Genomic DNA, 18,858 nt, shown 5'->3' with positions numbered 1-18,858 from the left:
TATTTTCAATAATTTCAAGTAAAATAGAATAAAAATATGTATTTAAATTGGCAATAAAAAGGCCAGTGGAGTACTTATTGCTTATATGTTTCCTTTGAAACAGTCAGCAAGTCACAGACATTGATTGACATTCACAGAAGTCAGTAGCATTGTGCGTTACACCCCCTGCCAGTCCTTCGTGGACTGAGAGCTCCAAGTGAACATGGCCAGACTGTGACCAGAACAGCCTCCAAGACCAGCGGAGGCCAGTTTGATTACAGTCAGACAGTCCCAGCTAACCAAGCTAACGGCAGTTAAGTTACTTTAGCAACAAGTAAAGTTATCTTTCAATCAGGACACTCTGTAAACAGTATTTAGTTCCCTTTCGGTCTGGGAGTTTGTGTTCATCCTGGTGACCAGTCATGTTCACTGGGAGGCTGCTGAGCCTGGTTCTGTTGCTGCTCTGAAGCTAAATAAATAACTGAGAGTTGTAGCTGAGCAGCAGAAGACATCAGAGGGGAAAATCAGAAAATAGTTTCTCCATAAAATATGATCCAGTTTCACCCAAATAAGTGAATAAAGTCTTTTTTGCTTTTGTACAATCAGGCCAGTTCCCCGGAAACACTGCAGTCCACTTTGGTGAATAGATATATTCTCCTTCCATGTCCCGCTGTGTCATAATCAAGAGAGTGCTTCAAATTTAATAACTTTCCTGGGTGCAGGATGTGTCATCAACCGTTTTTAATTGTTTTCCAAAAAAATCTAATTCTGAAATGCCATGAAGAATACCTGAGAATATCTACAAAACAACTTTTTGTCATTGTTTTGTCAGATACTGATGTTTAGGGTAGGGAGAATAATAAAGTATTGATACAAGCACATGCTCTGGCTTGGAAAATACACAGTAACCACACTTTATTTTAAAGTGCAAGAATGTCCATCATTGTCCTCTTGTTATGTCATTGTTGGTTTACATGTTTGAGGAAGCAAGTGGAGTTTTTGCTAAACTCCTCGTGTGTGATTCATGTATTTCATTGACACACAGATCAACATATACAGGGGGAGTGACTACTAGCCTTCCGCTGATTGTATCTTTCCAATCTACTGGAGAGATGCCAGGGGGGACAACATTGCATAATGTCCATTCACAAAGTATCCCGAACTGGGTTGGCTCTCAGTGCACGTTCTGTCGGCATGGAAACAGCCCTCCAGCCAGTCTCTTACTTACCCCTCTCCCTTTCCTTTCCCACCGAAGTCCGGAGGATGCTGGGTGTAATTTCAGCTACTCTGCTCCTGAGCTAAAAGCATATTTCACCAAACTGCAGTTATTAAGCGAGCTGTCACTCATGTTAGATTGAGGCAGTTTTCCGCACTGTCCAAGCAACTGCTCAGACATAGTAAGTAGGTGATGGGAAGGTCTATCATGTGGCCTGCAGGTCTGTGAACTGAACCTGATTTCAGTCTCATGATTTCATTTTTAAAAGGATTTAAAGGGATTATTTGAAGTGGGGTTGTATGAGGTGCTTACTGGTAGCCACTTACCTACAGTAGATGGCGGTCAGCATGCTTCTAGTAGAGAGGCAGAGGAGTACTGCTAAGGACAAGGTCAGGAACAAATCCTATTTTAGCCATTTAAAAAAAAGGTCCATCTAAAAAAATCTATATCAGCTTAAGTATGCACTATGTTTAGAATATTTTCACAGTTTTACTTTGCCATCAGACAGTCTCTTCTGATGGGAAGCCGCAGTTATATAAACCAAACATCACTCTCTCCAAATCAACCAAACTCCACAGGTGAAATCAATAATTTTACCCCACAGAACATGGGAGTTGCAGATCAACCACTGCCTTGATTTGTTTGTTCGTTTGTGTTATTGTGTGACTTCGATGGATCCGAACTATCCTTTTAACACATTGAAGTCACACAAGAACACAAACAAAGTAACAGATTGAGGCAGTGGTAGACACGCAACTCCTGTGTTCTACAAGTTAAAATGACCGATTTTGTCTATGGAGTTTGGTTGGTTTTGGAGATTGTGAGATTTGACTCATATAATATATCATATAATTCTGTCTGACGGCAAAGGATGGATGTCTCATTCAACCCCACTTCAAATAATCCAAACTGTCCCTTTAAATGTGACAGCGAAGGTCAGGTTGTTATCACTTTTTCGTTTTCGATTCTGAGCATCCGTACGTTAGGCAGTACAGCCGTAATTTCCACCACCAGTTTGTTGCTCACAGCGTGTGAGCCTGTGTTGATTAATGGCAGGTAGGGCCACATGCAGTGATTGGACCAATCTCTTCATCACACCCATCTGCTCTGTGGAATAATGAAAACTTTAATGAGGTTTTAATGCGTAGTCCCCTTTCAGCAGTCAGAGTGGCAATCCAGGTGATTATACCTGGGCCTCTGGGAACAAAATGACTTTCTTTCCCCTGTTGATACATGATTAAGGATAGAAAATGTGTGTATTGTAGTCAAACAAGTAGAAAGGAAAATGTCTGACGCAGAATTTTTTTTTCCCTTGCCAAAAAAATGTGAGGTACACACACTTCAGATGAGTGATGTGTTTGTGTGAGGGTGAGTGGATGCCATATTGGAGATGAATATAACTTTCCTTGAACGGAAAGAACCCTGTAAGAAAATCGCTGCTGTTGTCCAACTCTTTTATCCTCTTTTGTATTCTGAGCTCATCACATTACCCCATCTTTTTCCCAGAGTATCTTAGATATATGCCAATGTTAAAAAAAAAAACTCTATTAAACAAGGCAGTTTGCCCTAAAATCAAAAATGCATACTTTTCCTCCTACCTGTTGTGCAGTTTATCCATCTAGATTGTCTTTTTGTGAGTTGCAGAGTTGTGCAGATAACAGCTGTCAGCTAACAGATGTTTGCCTTCTCTCAGATATAATGGAGCTAGATGATACTTGCAGTGGTGCCAAAAAAAAAGCATTTTAGAAACTCAACAGCAGTGTTTCAATCTAGAAGTCATGACCTGTTTACTCAAGATAATTTGCGTGGCCGAGCAGTTTCATGTAGGAACTATTATGTACTGTAGGTAGGAACTAAATAAGGAGAGGGACGACTGTTAGAGAGAAAGCAGAGTTTTTTTTATTTACTTGTTTATGACAGGGACTGTACCCAAGCTGTACCCAATTTAGCCTTAAGTTCTAAGTTTCATCTGTAGTCCCTGGATAGGAAATAAAAAATAACATCCATTTGGCGAGATGGTTGTGCCCATCCTCAAAATTAACGCATGTGCAAACACCAAAACAATCTAGACGGATAAATAGCTACAGACTGGAGGAAAAATATATAGTTTTGATTTGAAATATTCATAAACTCACATTATTTAATGCAAAAACCACAAGCTCAGTATTTTCTGCTTAATTCAAAAACGTCTGTCCATCTCTGGTCACAGGAAGCACAACATGGGTCACCAACAGCTCCCATTGAGCTTCACAAAACAACTGCAAAGTCTGCTTGTGATTCAGTGGTGGCCGGTGCCCAGACGTGTTGGATTCCTGCTAGGATGCACATCCAGTCCTAGGGAACTAAATGTGTCCCTCTGGAATTCAAATGGTCGTTACTGAGTATGAGGGTGGAAATGTGTTTCTTAAAGATGGACTCTGAAGTCTGTGGAAGAGTCACAGCTGAGTCTTCAACAATGCTTGTGCTGTATTTCTTCCTTTGAAACTGCTTCCCTTAAATTTAATTAGTTTTTGGTTTGTAATTATTATCATCATACACAGCGCTGTCAATTCTCTCTTGCACCCAAAGCTTTAAACCAGAGAACAGATGCTTCGCTTTGTGATGCAATCAAGAGACAAATCCTGGACGTGCTCCACTGACTCTGAATTACAATCCTGGAGCTGGATGAGTCACACAACGCCAGATTTAAATACAATACATTCAAGCTTTTGCAAATGAGCTGCGCATTTATGTAGTGCGGTGCTGTCAGGTACTGTACAAACCTGGGAATTGGCTTATATTCACAGTCACCGCGGGTACTGTTACTGTGTCCGTAAATCTAGTCAGTCAGTCAGCTTCCCCATTCACTGTCCATGGAGCTTTTCCAGGACTAGTCTCTTAACGACATCAACAAGGCAGTCTTGGCGGGTCTCTTCGGAAGAGACACGTTCGTCGTTTCCACAAATCAAGTCTGAACGGTCCACAGTTCTAGGAATGACATGAACAGCAGTGTCTCAGATGAGTTGTTCAGACCTTTCAGACAAAAACACTTTCTTATCCTTTAGGTGATAACACAATTTATTATCTCCATCCATCCAATCAGATTTAGAGTTCCTGCACTCCATTACGCCATGTGTTTTCTAATGTTGTTTACTTCTGAATCCCTAATTCCTGCACTGTGGCTGCTTATGTTTTGCCCTCATGGTCGCTTTAGATATACAGTGTGATTTGTGCTTTGCAGATATACACTGTAAAAAAATATTTGTTTTAAAAGTACTATACCTGCCAGTTTTTAACTGGTTATGAAACAGTCTTGAGTGCATCTATGCCTCTGTTTCTATATAGTTTCTATATTCTTGATGTCTGCCACTGGGTGGAATCCCTCTTAAAATCAGATGAAACCGGCCTGTGTTTAAATTTTTCCAGCCAAAGTCACAACAAGTTTTACATTAGCCAGTTAAAAAGCAGCATGAGGAGATTTTTCTTTAGATAATTTTATTTTTATCATCATATTTTGTGGTTACGGTGGAGAAAACACTTTTGTTTAAGTTTATTGGAGTAGATTCAACTTACAAAATCAAGTGTAAGAATTTGAGTTGTACTCAAAACTAAAAACTATATTGAAAAAATTGAAGTAAGTTACCTTGAAATTTTGAGTTTTCTCAACTTTTCTGTTTTTACAGTGTATGTTTTCTTAAAATTATAAAAAGGGAGCGTCACAGGGAAGCTTTAACTCACATAGTGCATGCTGGGAATTCTGTATGCTGATCATGTTTCTTTAGAAACTTAATTTAACGAGCTGATTGACCTCTGTACAGCACATTAATTTATCATTTCAAGTCAAAAGGCTCATGTTTATAAGTTCTGAATTGTTCTGAAAAGAAATGCTAGAAATTTTAAGTTTAATTAACTAATAAATAAAACTTTTATATTGATTTTAAGTTAGCCAGATGAGAAAATATTCCACTAAATTCCTGTATGTTTTTTTTTTTTACAGTGTAGTGATTATTTCCTGTTGCATAGACTCTTCGTCATTAAAACAGAAGTGTTAGACTCCCTAATGAGCCCATGTTTGATGTCACACATCAATGATAGGAAGCAGGGTTTTTGATGCAAATTAGCACTACTTTTGCTCCGCTAAGGTCCTGTACTGTAAGCCCTGTCAGGCCTTTTGCGAGGGCCTGTCGGAGTCTGCTCCGTGTTTGTACATATTAGACTTGCTAATCAGATGCTAATGCTCGTGAGTGGCAGAGTTGCGAGGCAAGGCAGCTACAGAATGGTAATCAGCGTTGAGTTGGCCTACAACAAAGAGGCTGATTATTTAAGCAACCGCAAGCCCGGATTCAAGCGCTCACTTATACAGTTCCTTTTGAAGTGTAGCTTGACGTCAATACAATGTGATTAAGATGATTTCAGTTATTTTTTCATGTCAGTGTGTGTGCATGTGTTTTTTTTTTCTCAGCAGAGCATTGGCTTTGTAATTAGCTAGAAATGGAGATTTTACAACCGAGTCAGCCAAACCACCTTTCCATCTGTTCGCAATTAATCAAGCGAAACTTTTCAATAAGCTTACTGTAGTCACAACCACTCGCTTAGATCTCTGTGTCAAGGAATAATTCTTGGCTTGTCTGCTCATTAAAGTAAGCTGTTTACATGCTTTGTGGTTGTATTATATGTGCCTGCTCAGGTCAGGCTGCCTGCTGTGTGGCTGCACTGGGCGACAGATGGCATTATGGTCCTCAGTGGGGCAGTAAGGGGATGCCCACGGTTAGGGTCAACTGCAAAGACAGATGTACCTTCTTACTACCCTCACGGTGACTGTATACATCACACAGCCTTTCAGTGCAGAGCTTGAGCGTGTTGTTCATGTGTTTACGGAGCTGCTGCTGTTGGCTTGTGTCGTGTCGTACCATGAAATGAAGCTTTGTGGTGCTGAAGTGTTTTTCTGTGTCAGAATGTGTTATATTGTGCACTGTCTCTGCGCCCATTATGCTGTCTGTCATGTTGTGACGGTTTGGTGTGATCAGTGACAGGCCACTGATTAAATCAGACTTTGAGTTTTGACAGTCCTGCTGCATTCTGGGAGTTCTGTTTTCTAAATGGTTGATGCATGGATAGATGCAGTTGGGATAAAACTGCTGGTTAAAGTAACCTCACTTCATAACGCTGTCTATAATGCCCATGTCTATAATGCATTATAAACATACTTATAATGCATTATAATCTGTTCATAGCACTATATAATTTTAGTTATAAGCACTGACGAGTATTATAGAGTTCATAACAATAATTGTTACACATTATAAAGCATTTTTTGATGGCTTATAAGGTCAAGTATCTGCTATTCTGCTGGTTACTCACTGACTTTTTTTCATTTCATTATAATTCTTGTAATTGAAATACATAATAATCATTTTATAATGCATTATAATCACTTTTATAATGCATTACAATTTGATTATAAGTTACTTTAAGTGGTCAAAGGGTGTTTTAGGTGAAGTAATGAAATGCCCTAATGAAATAACTTCAAGTCACCCTTTGGTGTTTTCTCACTGAAGAAAAAAAGGCATTGTTAAATCAAAAAGGCTGTACATTGAGAAATGACATATGATCATAAGACTGATTTCAGAAACATACTCCTACTCTTAATCTTTTCTTTTCATTTAACCATTTTTACACTATGATCCCTGCAAAAAAATGTCTTTAGACCAGCAGTTGACCAGTTGACCTTTCCTAAGTCCCGCCTCTTTTCCCTCTGTGCTCCGATAACACAAGCTCCATCAACTTCCTCTTCCTCCTCCTATACTATATATATAATCACATCTTTAGTTAGTTAATGTTGGCAAAATTATTTAGCTAGTTAGTGAATGATTTGCTAATATTAGCGAACTAAAGGTGTGATTATACGTATGTTTTACAGGTCCCACAGTATCATAGTTTTGCCGTCTTCAATATTTGGCTTTCTATTCAACATGAATGAGCCTAGCACATAACATATCATATATAAGTGCAGGAAACAGGAAAGGAGAAAAGGGGTGTCATTATAAAATCCTCTGTAATGTTTTAATTTTGTTAATTTTGAGTGCTCATAACTATAATTGTACAGTGCTTTAAGCAGATTCTAACACATTATACATATGTCTATAATGCATTATAGACATGATAGAAAGTGTTACCCCTAGCTTCTCTTTGGTTAATATATCGTCAGTGTCATTTTAGCAGTCAGATTTGCATAATAAGATCCAAGTACACACTTTGTTTTACTCAGATCTCATCTCTGCTTTTATCTTGCTTGAGTTACTGCCTTTTTTGCCATTTGGGGATAAATAAAGTTAGTTGTGTGACATGGGAAATGAAAACAAATGTCGGCAAGACAAAACCCACATCACACAAGTGTGTTTTTGTGATGTTATGCCAGGGACATTTATTTTCTGCTGCTTAACTTGCTCTCATTTAAATTTGACAGCAATATGAACATCGAGGACATTGTTGTTCTCAGAGCTATTGAATGCCGTTTCTGGTGTACTTTATATTTTTTTTAGGAAAGTTTTGATTTTTAAGTCTTGCTTTGGATTTCATCATAGCTTCTCTGAAGTGAAGTGTAATGCACGCATCAATCAAAATCAAAGTGCGATGCCGTCAATTTGTTTTCCGCTGAGCTTTCTGCTGAAGATAGATTCCTGTATGCCAGAACTGTATTCCACGCATCACACACATGAACATCAAGATTCCTGTCTGGTACCTGTTGATGGATGACTACTTTCAAAACTCTACCTCAGGCAGAGTTCAGAAAATGACTAATTCTTCCTTAGTCACATTTTAAGAATACATTCGAAGCACACTCTTAATTTGCCATTCTCACTAAGTGCCCTGAAGCATTAAATGGGTTGTCGAGGGCTTGTGCAGTGAAGCAGCCTGGGAACCATCGTCCTCAGGGACTGAAAAAAGTAAGAGCACTTCCCATCCATCTCAATTCACACACCGTTGGCCTCTCCAACTCCCAGCCACTTAACATCGCCTTTGAAATACCATGCACTGCAATTATTATGTTTTTTTTGTTTTTTTTTCAGCCAGTGCAAAGATTGAGTTTCGTGTCTATCAGGTTTCCATTGTGATTGTTACCAATTTGCTCTGGCAGCCAAGTGTTGCAGCTGCACACAAAGCCTCAAATCCAGCCTTCTATTTGTCCGGTAAAAGGTACAAGCGATCAGACGCCAAAACGTAATTTGATCCCGGGGGCCAGCTCAAAGGTGTTAACTGCTGCTTTTTCTTTTCCGCTCTGCTTCAGGTGTTTCTACATCGCCTCAACCAGTATGCAGCCACCAAAATCGACAAGAACATCACAGAGGAGACTGTAAAGGTAAGGGTCAGTCGGACTGTATAATTAAGATGCTGTAAAAATATTAAAGGGAGGCTGCCCCCGTGACTCAGTTGGTGAAGCTATCCGTCCTCCTCCACAGCGGCTATAGGTTCGATTCTAGGCTGTGGCCCTTTGCTGCATGTGATTCCCTTTCTTTACTTCCTTTCCTGTCTTGACTTCAGCTGTTTCTATCAAATAGAGGCATGAAAAGCCCAAAGTATGTACTTGAAAAATATACTAAAGGAGTAGGTCAAAGTATTTGATGTGTGGCTGCATCAGGTACTGTACATATCAATAGTTATATATTACCTACAGTAGACTCGCCACAACACGCCACAAGTCTTGCGAAGCACAGAGGAGTACCAGCACAGAAGCTAAGCATTGAACTGCTGTGTACAGGGTCAGCAACAAGAGGTATTTTAGCCACTTAAAAAGGTCTACACGGTATATTAAGAATGTTCATTGCTATATGTTGCTTGGTAAACTGCGGGTATGTAAGTCAAATATTGCTCTCTCCAAACCAACTAAACTCCATGCATGAAATGAGTTATTTTAACTTGCACAACATGAGGGTTTCTAGTCAGCCACTGTCTGGATCTGTTAATTTGTTTCTGTTATTGTGTGATTTCGGTGTTTTACGAAGAGTAGTTCTGATTCATCAAAGTCCCACAATAACACAAACAAACTAATGGATCGAGACAGTGGTAGACCAGAAAATACCATGTCCTGCAAGAAACATTACTGATTTTGCTTATGAAGTTTGGTTGGTTCAGAGAGAGAGTGATATTTGGCTTATATAAAAGAGGTTAACTCTCAGAAAATGGGATCTGACAGCAAGGAAAAGCAGTGAAAAATTCTAAATATAACATGAACTTAAACTAATATATATATGTTAGCTTAGCTTGGGTCCTGTGCTGGTTTCCCTCTCTGTTTTCTCCAAACTGGGGATGTACCGACTGACATCTGCTGTAGGTAATACATCACACAACCACACTTAAAATAATCCGAGCTATTACTGTAAGAACAATTGACCTTTACTCCGTCTGCACTGAAAACCAAATAAAGTGGCTCCGTCGTTTGGGGGTACACTTTTAACCTAAAATAGTCAAGTTCTGAATGGAGAAAGAAGAAGTGGGCGATGCAGGAAGCAGCTGTAAATATAATCTATTTATAAATTAGTCTGGATAATAAAGGATGCTCGCTCACAGTGGGAGTGTGTCTGTTTCAGTGAACTTGCTTACTTTTGAAGGTAAATACACATTCAGTGGATATTTACTGCAGGGCCCATGTTTTGGAATATGTCTACCCATGCTGTGTTTTGTTTGGGAACATGTTGTTCAGAGAGGGGGTTTGGATAGCGAGGGTCATTATGGGGTTGGGCAGCAGCACGCTGTGATGTCACCATGTGGCTGAATGACATCCAGTCCTTTGGGGCAGAAATAGATCGATCAAATTTTACCAGATTCTTGGCCGTTCTTAGTATCACTAAAGATTATTTTTGCCTCGCATTTAAGACTTCTCTGGTTTTCGTGCTTTGATTTTGTTCCACTGGCTTCTTTCTCTGTCCACAGTCAGCATCGTATTGTTTTGTCCTTTTTTTTTTTAACACCACAAAAATGACATAAAAGGGGGCAGGAGTCAACACCACATGAAGGCAAAGTTGCCATATAACAGATCTTAAAAATGCTTTTTTTTTTAGCTTCTTTGATGAAAAATCTCTAATAATGTTTGAAATTTAAATATCACAGATGTCTCAAGTCAAGATGCCCACAAGAGAAACCTCACTCTTTACTCTGTGGCATCAGAAATTCCTTCACTGAGTGCTGCAGGCCACAATAAAGCAGCATATGCCAAATTATCGATTCCTGCAATCTTAGAAACAACATTAACAGTTTGCTGATACACTAAAACTGTGGAAGCTCTTTTCTACTAATGTGAGCAAAAAGGAAAAGATCCAGTAAGTCAGTAAATCAGTGACTTTCTCAAAATAATGACTTACTTATCTTGAAGTAAAGATTTTGTTTCTCAAAATATTTAGTTAGTATATAAGTCATCATTTTGATACAGTTTCTCGTTATTTTGCGATAGTAAATCATTTTTTGATACTAAGTCTTTGTTTTCTGATATGAAGTCATTATTTTGAGAAGGCTTCTCATTATTTTGAGCTACGAACTCATTATTTGAGATAATAACTCATTATTTTGAGCTACAAAATCATTATTTTAAGAAAGTTACTCATTATAATATGCTACAGAATCTTTTTTTCTTTTAATCACGTCAGCAGAAATGGGCTTCCCTACAAGTTTTATTTGACAGTCCAGTGTCTTTATGTCCTTTTTTTCCCTCTCAGGTTTTATTTTCCAACCTCGAGGAGATTCTGGCCGTTCACAAAGACTTCCTGTCCATGGTGGAGGAGCTGCTGCAGCCTGACCCTCATGCTCACCATGAAATTGGGCGCTGCTTCTTGCACTTTGTAAGTAAAGTAACACATGCTTCAGTTCTTTACAGCCGCCATTACTAAACGCTTCCTCTCTAGCAAGTTGAAAGTCATCTCACCACCTTTAAGTGTCATGTCACCAACTTGTCCAAGCTGAGTCGCATCACTTCAAGCTCTGTTCTCAATATTCCTAAGGAATTTCTCTCCTACTTTACTATCAGAGCAAAACACTTCTGAAAATGATGCACCACATGTTGTCAATTTATCTCTCCCTTCCATGATGAGGGAGAGCACATGTGTGATATGCTTGATAGGGCTCTGATATACTGCTCACCGCTGCTATATATCACATTTCTTTGATGCTGAGCCTTGAGGCACACTGGCCCATAATAGCTTTCAAAGTGTAATAAATCTTACCATCCCTCTGTTGGGCTGAAGGCGACTTCTCTGCCAGTAGCACCCTGACGTAGCGTTTGGCTGCGGTTGGCACAGGTGAAAGAGAGATGATCGAGCAGTACAGATGGTGTTGTTTGGTTTATGATGAGATGACCTCATTGAGAAAATTGGATATAACTCGCAGCAAAACTGAAAACCCATGACTCAGGGCCGTAACTCAGTCATGAGTGACCACGTGAGTCTTTAGAGATGAAACTTGGATAGAGTTTATGTTTTTCTCCCCACGTTTGTGTCCTTATTTTGTACACTGTTAGAAATAAAAGTGCTAACTTGAACCATAAATGTTCTTCAGCTTGTCCCCATAGGAGAACGCTATTTGGACTTCCACTTGGAACCCTCTCAGAGAGTTCTACCTAGAAGAAAACAGAAAGGGTCTTACTTCGAACCATCTGTGAAAGGTTTCACCCAGAACCTCTTGTGAGAGGTTCCATAGAGAACCAGAATTGTTCCACCCTCTAAGCATGCTAACAAGAACCCACCAAGGGGGTTCTACCCAGAGCCTTTTAAGATTCCGGTGGTTTTATCTAGAACACACTCAGGGGGTTCTGCCAAGAACTATTTGATATTTTATGGGTTTTATCTAGAACCCTCCAAGAGGGCTCTCCTGGGAACCTTTGCATATTCAGAGGGGTTTATCTAGAACACACCAGGAAGATTCAATTGAGAACCGTTTTATATTCCAATGGATGTATCTAGAACAAAAAGTTGTACCACTGTTTTTATACTGCAAGGGTTCTATCTAAAGCCCAAGCAAGGGTTCTACCAAGAATGTGAGTATATTATGGTATAAAGAACCCCTGACAAAAGAGTTCTTCAAGGATTTCTACAGGATTGAAAAGGGTTCTTAATGAAAGCTCCCATCTTACAAAGAACACTTGAAAAACCCTTTCCTCAAAAACTGTTCTCCAGAAGCGAGTGGTTTTGGGTAGAATCTCAGCCCTTCTTATTTCAAAAGAGTATATCGTTTTTTCGAACTTTTCTTCTCTGTGGTGATTTGTTGATGCTCTAAAAGTTCCAAGAAAGACTTACACAACCTAACTTTACTACAGAAACACAAATAGGTAAGTCAGCCAGCTGGACAGTGTGAACCGCTCAAATCAAAATCCCTCTGCGATTCAGGCCTGCAAACTGGTTCACGCAGACTCAAGACTCCACTCCTCCCTTTTGGACTTCAGTAAAATCAGCCCCCAGCGCCAAAGAAATATTCATTTTGGGGGTTCATAAACTTCTTACAAAACATGATTCGAGAAGAAGGGCATACACAAGAGTTAATCATAAAGTGGTGTTTTCTAAGTGCCCCCGCTTGTTGTTATGACAGTTATGTCTCTCCACATTACCAGCTTTGTCTTCTGAGGCAGATTAGCATGGCTGAAGACCGTGTACTATTTTTGCTGCAGTGACTTTGTAGTGAGTGATTTAAAAGCTGTGTGGTCTGCTCCCACTGCTGCCTCTCAATGACAATAGAGCATGAGTGCCTTGAGAACTGCTTTGGTGGAAAGTTGTTGGTCATATGGCTGCAAGGCAGATGACAGGATACGACATGAAATATTTCCTGATGGAGAGGAGAGTGAGTAGAAGGATACATACCCACTATGACTGCTATAATTCATATTTCTGCTCTACGGCCTGTTTTTGCCTTCTTTTTCTCATTTATCTTTATTTCTTTCGTCCTCTCTATTGCCTAGCTTAATTTATTTCTTAATGCTCTTTTTCCCTTCGACTTTGTCGCCCCCTTTCTCCTGCTTTCTGACTGTAATTTGTTCCTTGTACTCCTCATGAATCCTTCTCACCTTGTCTTTCTGTGCCTCCTGCAGAGGAGCCGTTTCCAGATTTATGATGAATACTGCGGGAATCACGAGAAGGCCCAGAGGCTGCTGCTGGAGCTCAATAAGATCAGGAGCGTCCGGACGTGTTTGCTGGTGAGAAGTGGCTGTAAACATGCACACAATGTCATATCACACATGCAGCCAAGTAAAGTCCCAGGAGATCAGCACTCATGTCGAAGTCAGAGTTACTATTTTTATTCCATGCTAACGCACAAAAGGAGAATACAAAATGTACATGTGTGATATTAAATGGCAGTTTTGGTCACTCTGAGTGGCTGTTTCTTTGTTTCTAAATTGAAAATTTTAGCATAATTCACATACAACATCACCAGTAGTTGTGTGATGATATATCCCTTTAGAGTATACATTTTAAGAGAACTATGTAAATTGCAACAGGTATGTAGGATTTAATTCCTTTATTTTGTATTTTGTTCTTACCACAGGAAAAAAAGAGGAAAAAGAAAAATTGACCTAAATGTTTTGAAAACCTTCAGGGAATACGATCAAGCGAAAAACTTATTCATTGAAATTAATATGAAAAATTAAATCACCTTAATACATTTAAGTAAGTGATTTAACAGTGGCTTGACTGCACCAAACTATGAACATCATTACATACAGAAAGTTATACGGCAGCTGTTACTCTGCTACGCTAACGTTAGGGTATAGTTACCTTTTTAGCAGGACAAATTTAGCTGTATAGATTCTCAGTGACTGGATTGGGCGCAATAATGAAGTTGATCAAACTGATGCTTAAGTCAAGGCTAGCTGTTGCTATCTCTAGCTAGCTCAGTGGGTCCCAAACTTTTTCTGGTAGGCCCCCCTTCAGAAGCCGATAGTATCACCAACATAAATCATATTCATTTAACTTTGTTTCAAAACTACATTTCGACTGAATATGGAATCAGTGCATTTTGGCTGTAGGGCAGCATAGCTAAAAATTTAGGGAAATTCTGGAAATATATCTTATATTTAAGGCCAATATTCAAGTGCAAGTGGGGTCATGAGTAATCAGAAGTGGACTGCTCTCATGAAAACAAACCACTGCACTTTTAGACATACAAACATGCAGTCACCCACACATGGCAGCTGGACAGTGTAAAGCCCTGTACTTTATGTTCTAGTGTGTTTGACAGCTGATGTGACTCTGCCCCTTGTGTGGGTGGACTCCCTTTTCCTGTCCCGACACTCGGAGAGACTTTCACGTCCACAGGGGAGCATCATGTTGCTAGAACAAAAGATGACTGCATATCCACTGCTGGCTCACTAAACTCTGCGTGTGCACTTTAAGAGGTCAAAATGTTTGCCCTTTTTCTTTTCTATCGCCTCTTACAGCTCTTCAATTGAAGCAGCCATATTTTTCCTTTACTCATAGGCTTTGACAGTTTGTAATGCTAGTCCTTTTCACTCCTACTCCTTTGCCTCAGAGCGACACACTTGTATCACTACACGCTGCTTATATTTTAAGACTTTTATAAAAACACAGCACTTTGAAATCAAGATCTACAGCAGAGTTACACACTCAGAAGAACCACAGTTTGACCACAGACTGTATTGATTGGCTGAAGCGTATGACCTTTTTCTTGAGACTGTAATTGATGGAGTGAGAAATGAAACACACACACATGCACATACTATACACACCATCAGAGAAGAGTGTCTGTGTCTGATTTACTGTCCATGTGTGCCTTTAATCTATGAAGCCAGAGAAGGCAAAGATATTAATTGACTTTGATTTAATGGGGTCTTTATAGCCTTGACCTTTTGCTGACCCAGCCTTCCATCAGGGTTCTCGTGTTACCCTCCAACCTGCACTTAGCTGTGGGCTAATATAGCTCAGGTCACCTACACGGCCTTGCAGTGACCAGGGTGGGGATATCCGCTAACCTCCACTAAACCTTTGGCCCACTGGCTACTATAAAGCCTGGTTTATTGTTTACCCTGTAATTCAGCACCTCATGGTAATTTCAGGTGAGAGGGAGGTGAGAATGGATATTAGCCGTTGACCTCATAACCTGTAACCTACCACATGGAGGTGAGGGTCACTTTGATCCCAAGATTTTGGGATGGCAGCATTGCAAATCTGCACCCGCTTCTACCTGCAGAGCTGCATCCTGGAAGCCACCCGTTACCCACAATTATCTCTTGAGTCAAATCTGTCTTTCACAATAAAAAAAATGGCTTGATAAGTGATTACCTGATTAAATGTTAAAAAGTGCAAAAAGATTTTGTACAAACATTAATGTTTACAAAGGATGAATCCTGTAGTGCCATTAGCAGTTAAAACTTACATTTTGCCCACTAGTTTGGTTTATGATCAAATTCCTGCAAAATCAGTGACATTCCCCTCAGTCTTAGTTGTGTTTTGTCCTAATTAGCAAATGATTGCAATGCTAAAATTCTAAACTAAGATGGCAACAGTGACAAACACTGATGAAAACATTTCCTCTCCTGACACATTACTTTTTCTTATTTTTTTTTTTATCTGGATTTTTTGGTACTTTTATATGTGCAAATAAAAAATGAATGAAAAGAAAATCTCATGAGTGAGTTAAGACTATGATCTGGTTAATAAAAGTACCATTATAAGACATTAGCGTAGTGCCTTTCTGCTTTTTCACGGCGCCTAAAAGTCAAATGAACAGAAAAAACTATACTGATGGAGAGAAGATCATTAAAACAAGTTCACAAAAGTTCATTGCTCTTTGAAAGGGTATATTTTCTATTATATTATCATTGTGTCATTGGCATAAAACAGTTTTTAAATGACCTACTGCTGATGGACCGTTCTAATAAAGTATATGTTGCCAGAGACCTTTATTCAAACATTGCTCTCTGGCAAATTACTACATCTACTTCACCATGACTGCTGAAATCCAAAACAAATGTTGGACCTCAACCTAACAGTTTGGGTTTCTTTACAATGAGCATTACAGCCAGCTATCTTTAGCCTTGTTAAACCTCCTCTCCTCTCCTGCAGAACTGCATGTTGCTTGGAGGCAGAAAAAACACAGAGGTCCCACTGGAGGGTTACCTGGTAGCTCCTATTCAGAGGATCTGCAAGTACCCGCTGCTGCTCAGAGTGAGTATGGCGTTGTGCATGCTAACCATGTATTATGGAGATACCACACCCTCATTCCACCTCTGTAGGGCACCTTCCACTCCTCTTTTCATCCACCACCACCTTGTGATTAGTCAGGGCTGTCTGGTTTTATTCATATCAACCTCTCCCTCTCTAATGAAACACTGGTCTCACATTCTGACAGGTCTATGCTTCAGTTCCCCAGCAGAACTGCATCGTAGCAATAATAGAAAGCCTATCATCACCTCCCCTGGCAGGCTGCTCTTTCACACACTTTGACTGGGCTCATTCATACCTGCTGCTCTCTCTCTGTTGTTGGTTTTGAAATTTCCATTTCCCATCGTGAAACACGAGCGAAATGAAATACAATTTCAAAGGCTTGTTTGAGTTGGTGATCTGAGCTGTCCCATCTCATTTGGCTTGTTATGATCTATTAATTCACCCATGTGCTCTCTAAACAGTCACCAACATGGGCACAGGGCTGTAAGAATAATAAGGGAGTAATCTGACGCTCTGCCATTTGAAGTCTTCCAGCTGCCAGGGCCTCCTCCTCGAAAATGACACAGATAGCCATCACCGGCTGCAGATATATCCAGTACAGTGTAAATCAGCTCTATAGTAGCTGACATGCTCAGTGTTTAGAATATAGACTGCCTATAGATTGCCATTGCTTTTGCTCAACTGCTGCATACAGTAGTAGAGGTTTTAACCACTGAACTCAGGAACAGCTGGAAGGTAAGTGAATTTGGAGTCGATGGGAAATGGAATATATTTTCTTTCATGCTTTTTATGTCGTGTAAATTATCATTCATAACTAGAATTGCTACAAATTTGATTTCATTAGTTTAGGTGCAATGAAGGAGCAGTTGAGATTTTGTGAATTAGGGTTTTAATGAAGTACTTATCCACAGTCAGTATATTAGGAAGTGCAGGTAGCTAAGCAATGTACTGATGTAGACAGAGTCAGCAGCAACATGTACTTTAGTTACCCAACGGCCACTTCACACTACAGCACAGTTACCACCCTCACAACTTTCTATCTGAAAGTGAAGGGAAGTGTTCTCCTGAAGAAAATCTTAGTGTCTTTTTAAGTGTCTGCTTCAGAGTGTCTAGTTCCAGGCTGGGATGACAGAAGGGTGCTTTGGTTTACATCATGACGTCGGTACAACCCACCACAAGTCCACAATGTGCAGGCTACACTGGTTTGGTAGAAATGTTGTCCCAGACCCAATTTTTCTTCTGGTTGTCCTCGTACATGGCTACCACCATGTCCAGGTCCAGGTATTCAGACACCAGCATTATTAGCTCCTCTATGTTTACTTCTTTCTGACCTGTGATCCCTGTTATTTGCATGATGCCCGCTCTCTTCTGTTTGATTGGCCAAAGCTAGGCGACAAACCACCAGAAGGTCACTCACTGGAGGCAGTGAGTCACTGCATGGTGGTGTGAAAAGTGTTATAAAAAAAGGCCCACCCCCAAAAAAATCAATGTCAGTATAAGTGTACACTATTTTTAAAATATTTTCACTGCTTTACCTTGACATCAGATAGGCTTTCCCAAGGGAGTACTGCCATTATAAAAGCATTTATTGATACAAGAAGCTGTCTGACGGCAAGGTAAAGTTTTGAAAATATTGTAAATATAGCATACCCGCATTTTATGTTGCTAAAATACATTTTGCTGCTGACCCAGTCCACAGCAGTACATTTGTTCCTACACCAGTATTCCTGCTGCTTCTCCAAACAGAGGCCTTGCCAACAGCCATCTACTGTAGGTAAAACACTGACTATGAGTAATTTCCTCATAGAACCCCACTTGAAAACACATAACTCTCCCTTTAATGTGAATCTTTGTCTCTACTATCATATAACTCTTTTTTTGTGTGTGATTTTATGTGGTTTACATGTTCAGGAGCTGCTGAAAAGGACACCTAAGAAGCACAATGACTACGCCCTGGTGCAGGAGTCTCTGCAGGTGATGAAGGCTGTGTGCTCCAGCATCAACGAAGCCAAGCGACAGATGGAGAAGTTGGAGATTTTGGAGGAGTGGCAGTCCCACATCGAGGGCTGGGAGGTGGGCCTCAGCTAAACTGTGTACACTCTGCCGAATGATTTAATCTCATCCAGTGAGCTCAACTTAAACGGCTGCATTGACGTCTTGCTGTGTTGTCAGAGCTGGCTTGTAGGCCTTCAACACACAGCCGAGTTTTCCCTCGCCAAAGCTCAAAGTCATGACTTATTGAAAGCCACTTAGCCCTATGCCAGCAATTCAACAAGAATTCCAAGTGGCGTGACTTTTGTAGCCTTATAAGCTTTACTTGTTCTCTCTGGGAACAATGACTTGTATTCACAATGGCCAAAGTCTTTCTGCCTGGATGAGCCTGCTGCCTGCTGTTAAAGCCGTCATGCTTAAGGGTGACGGATCCAATCATCATCAGGTAGACCGCACTTCTTGGTCTGCGGGGTTGCTTTTAGATTAGTTTTCTTCCTGAGCACTGGGATGCCTTAATCAGGGGTCAGTAGG

The 18,858-nt window shown here is 40.1% G+C and overlaps 1 protein-coding gene across 1 annotated transcript in view; it reads left to right on the top strand.

Moving 5' to 3' along the window:
• The window catches only part of prex2 (phosphatidylinositol-3,4,5-trisphosphate-dependent Rac exchange factor 2), a 132,413-nt gene that overhangs the window by 15,907 nt on the left and 97,648 nt on the right, over nt 1-18,858 (top strand). Inside the window, exons 2-6 of the mRNA XM_084746923.1 lie at nt 8,463-8,534; nt 10,885-11,007; nt 13,242-13,346; nt 16,234-16,335; nt 18,247-18,408. Of these exons, the coding sequence (XP_084603049.1) occupies nt 8,463-8,534; nt 10,885-11,007; nt 13,242-13,346; nt 16,234-16,335; nt 18,247-18,408 (564 nt within the window). The remainder of the gene's footprint in view (nt 1-8,462; nt 8,535-10,884; nt 11,008-13,241; nt 13,347-16,233; nt 16,336-18,246; nt 18,409-18,858) is intronic.

Source organism: Lutjanus erythropterus, chromosome 21, assembly GCF_056507025.1.
Source record: "Lutjanus erythropterus isolate fLutEry1 chromosome 21, fLutEry1.hap2, whole genome shotgun sequence".
Lineage (NCBI taxonomy): Eukaryota > Metazoa > Chordata > Actinopteri > Lutjaniformes > Lutjanidae > Lutjanus > Lutjanus erythropterus.
The sequence above is the reverse complement of the archived record's forward strand: the minus strand, read 5'-3'. Positions and strand labels throughout refer to the sequence as shown.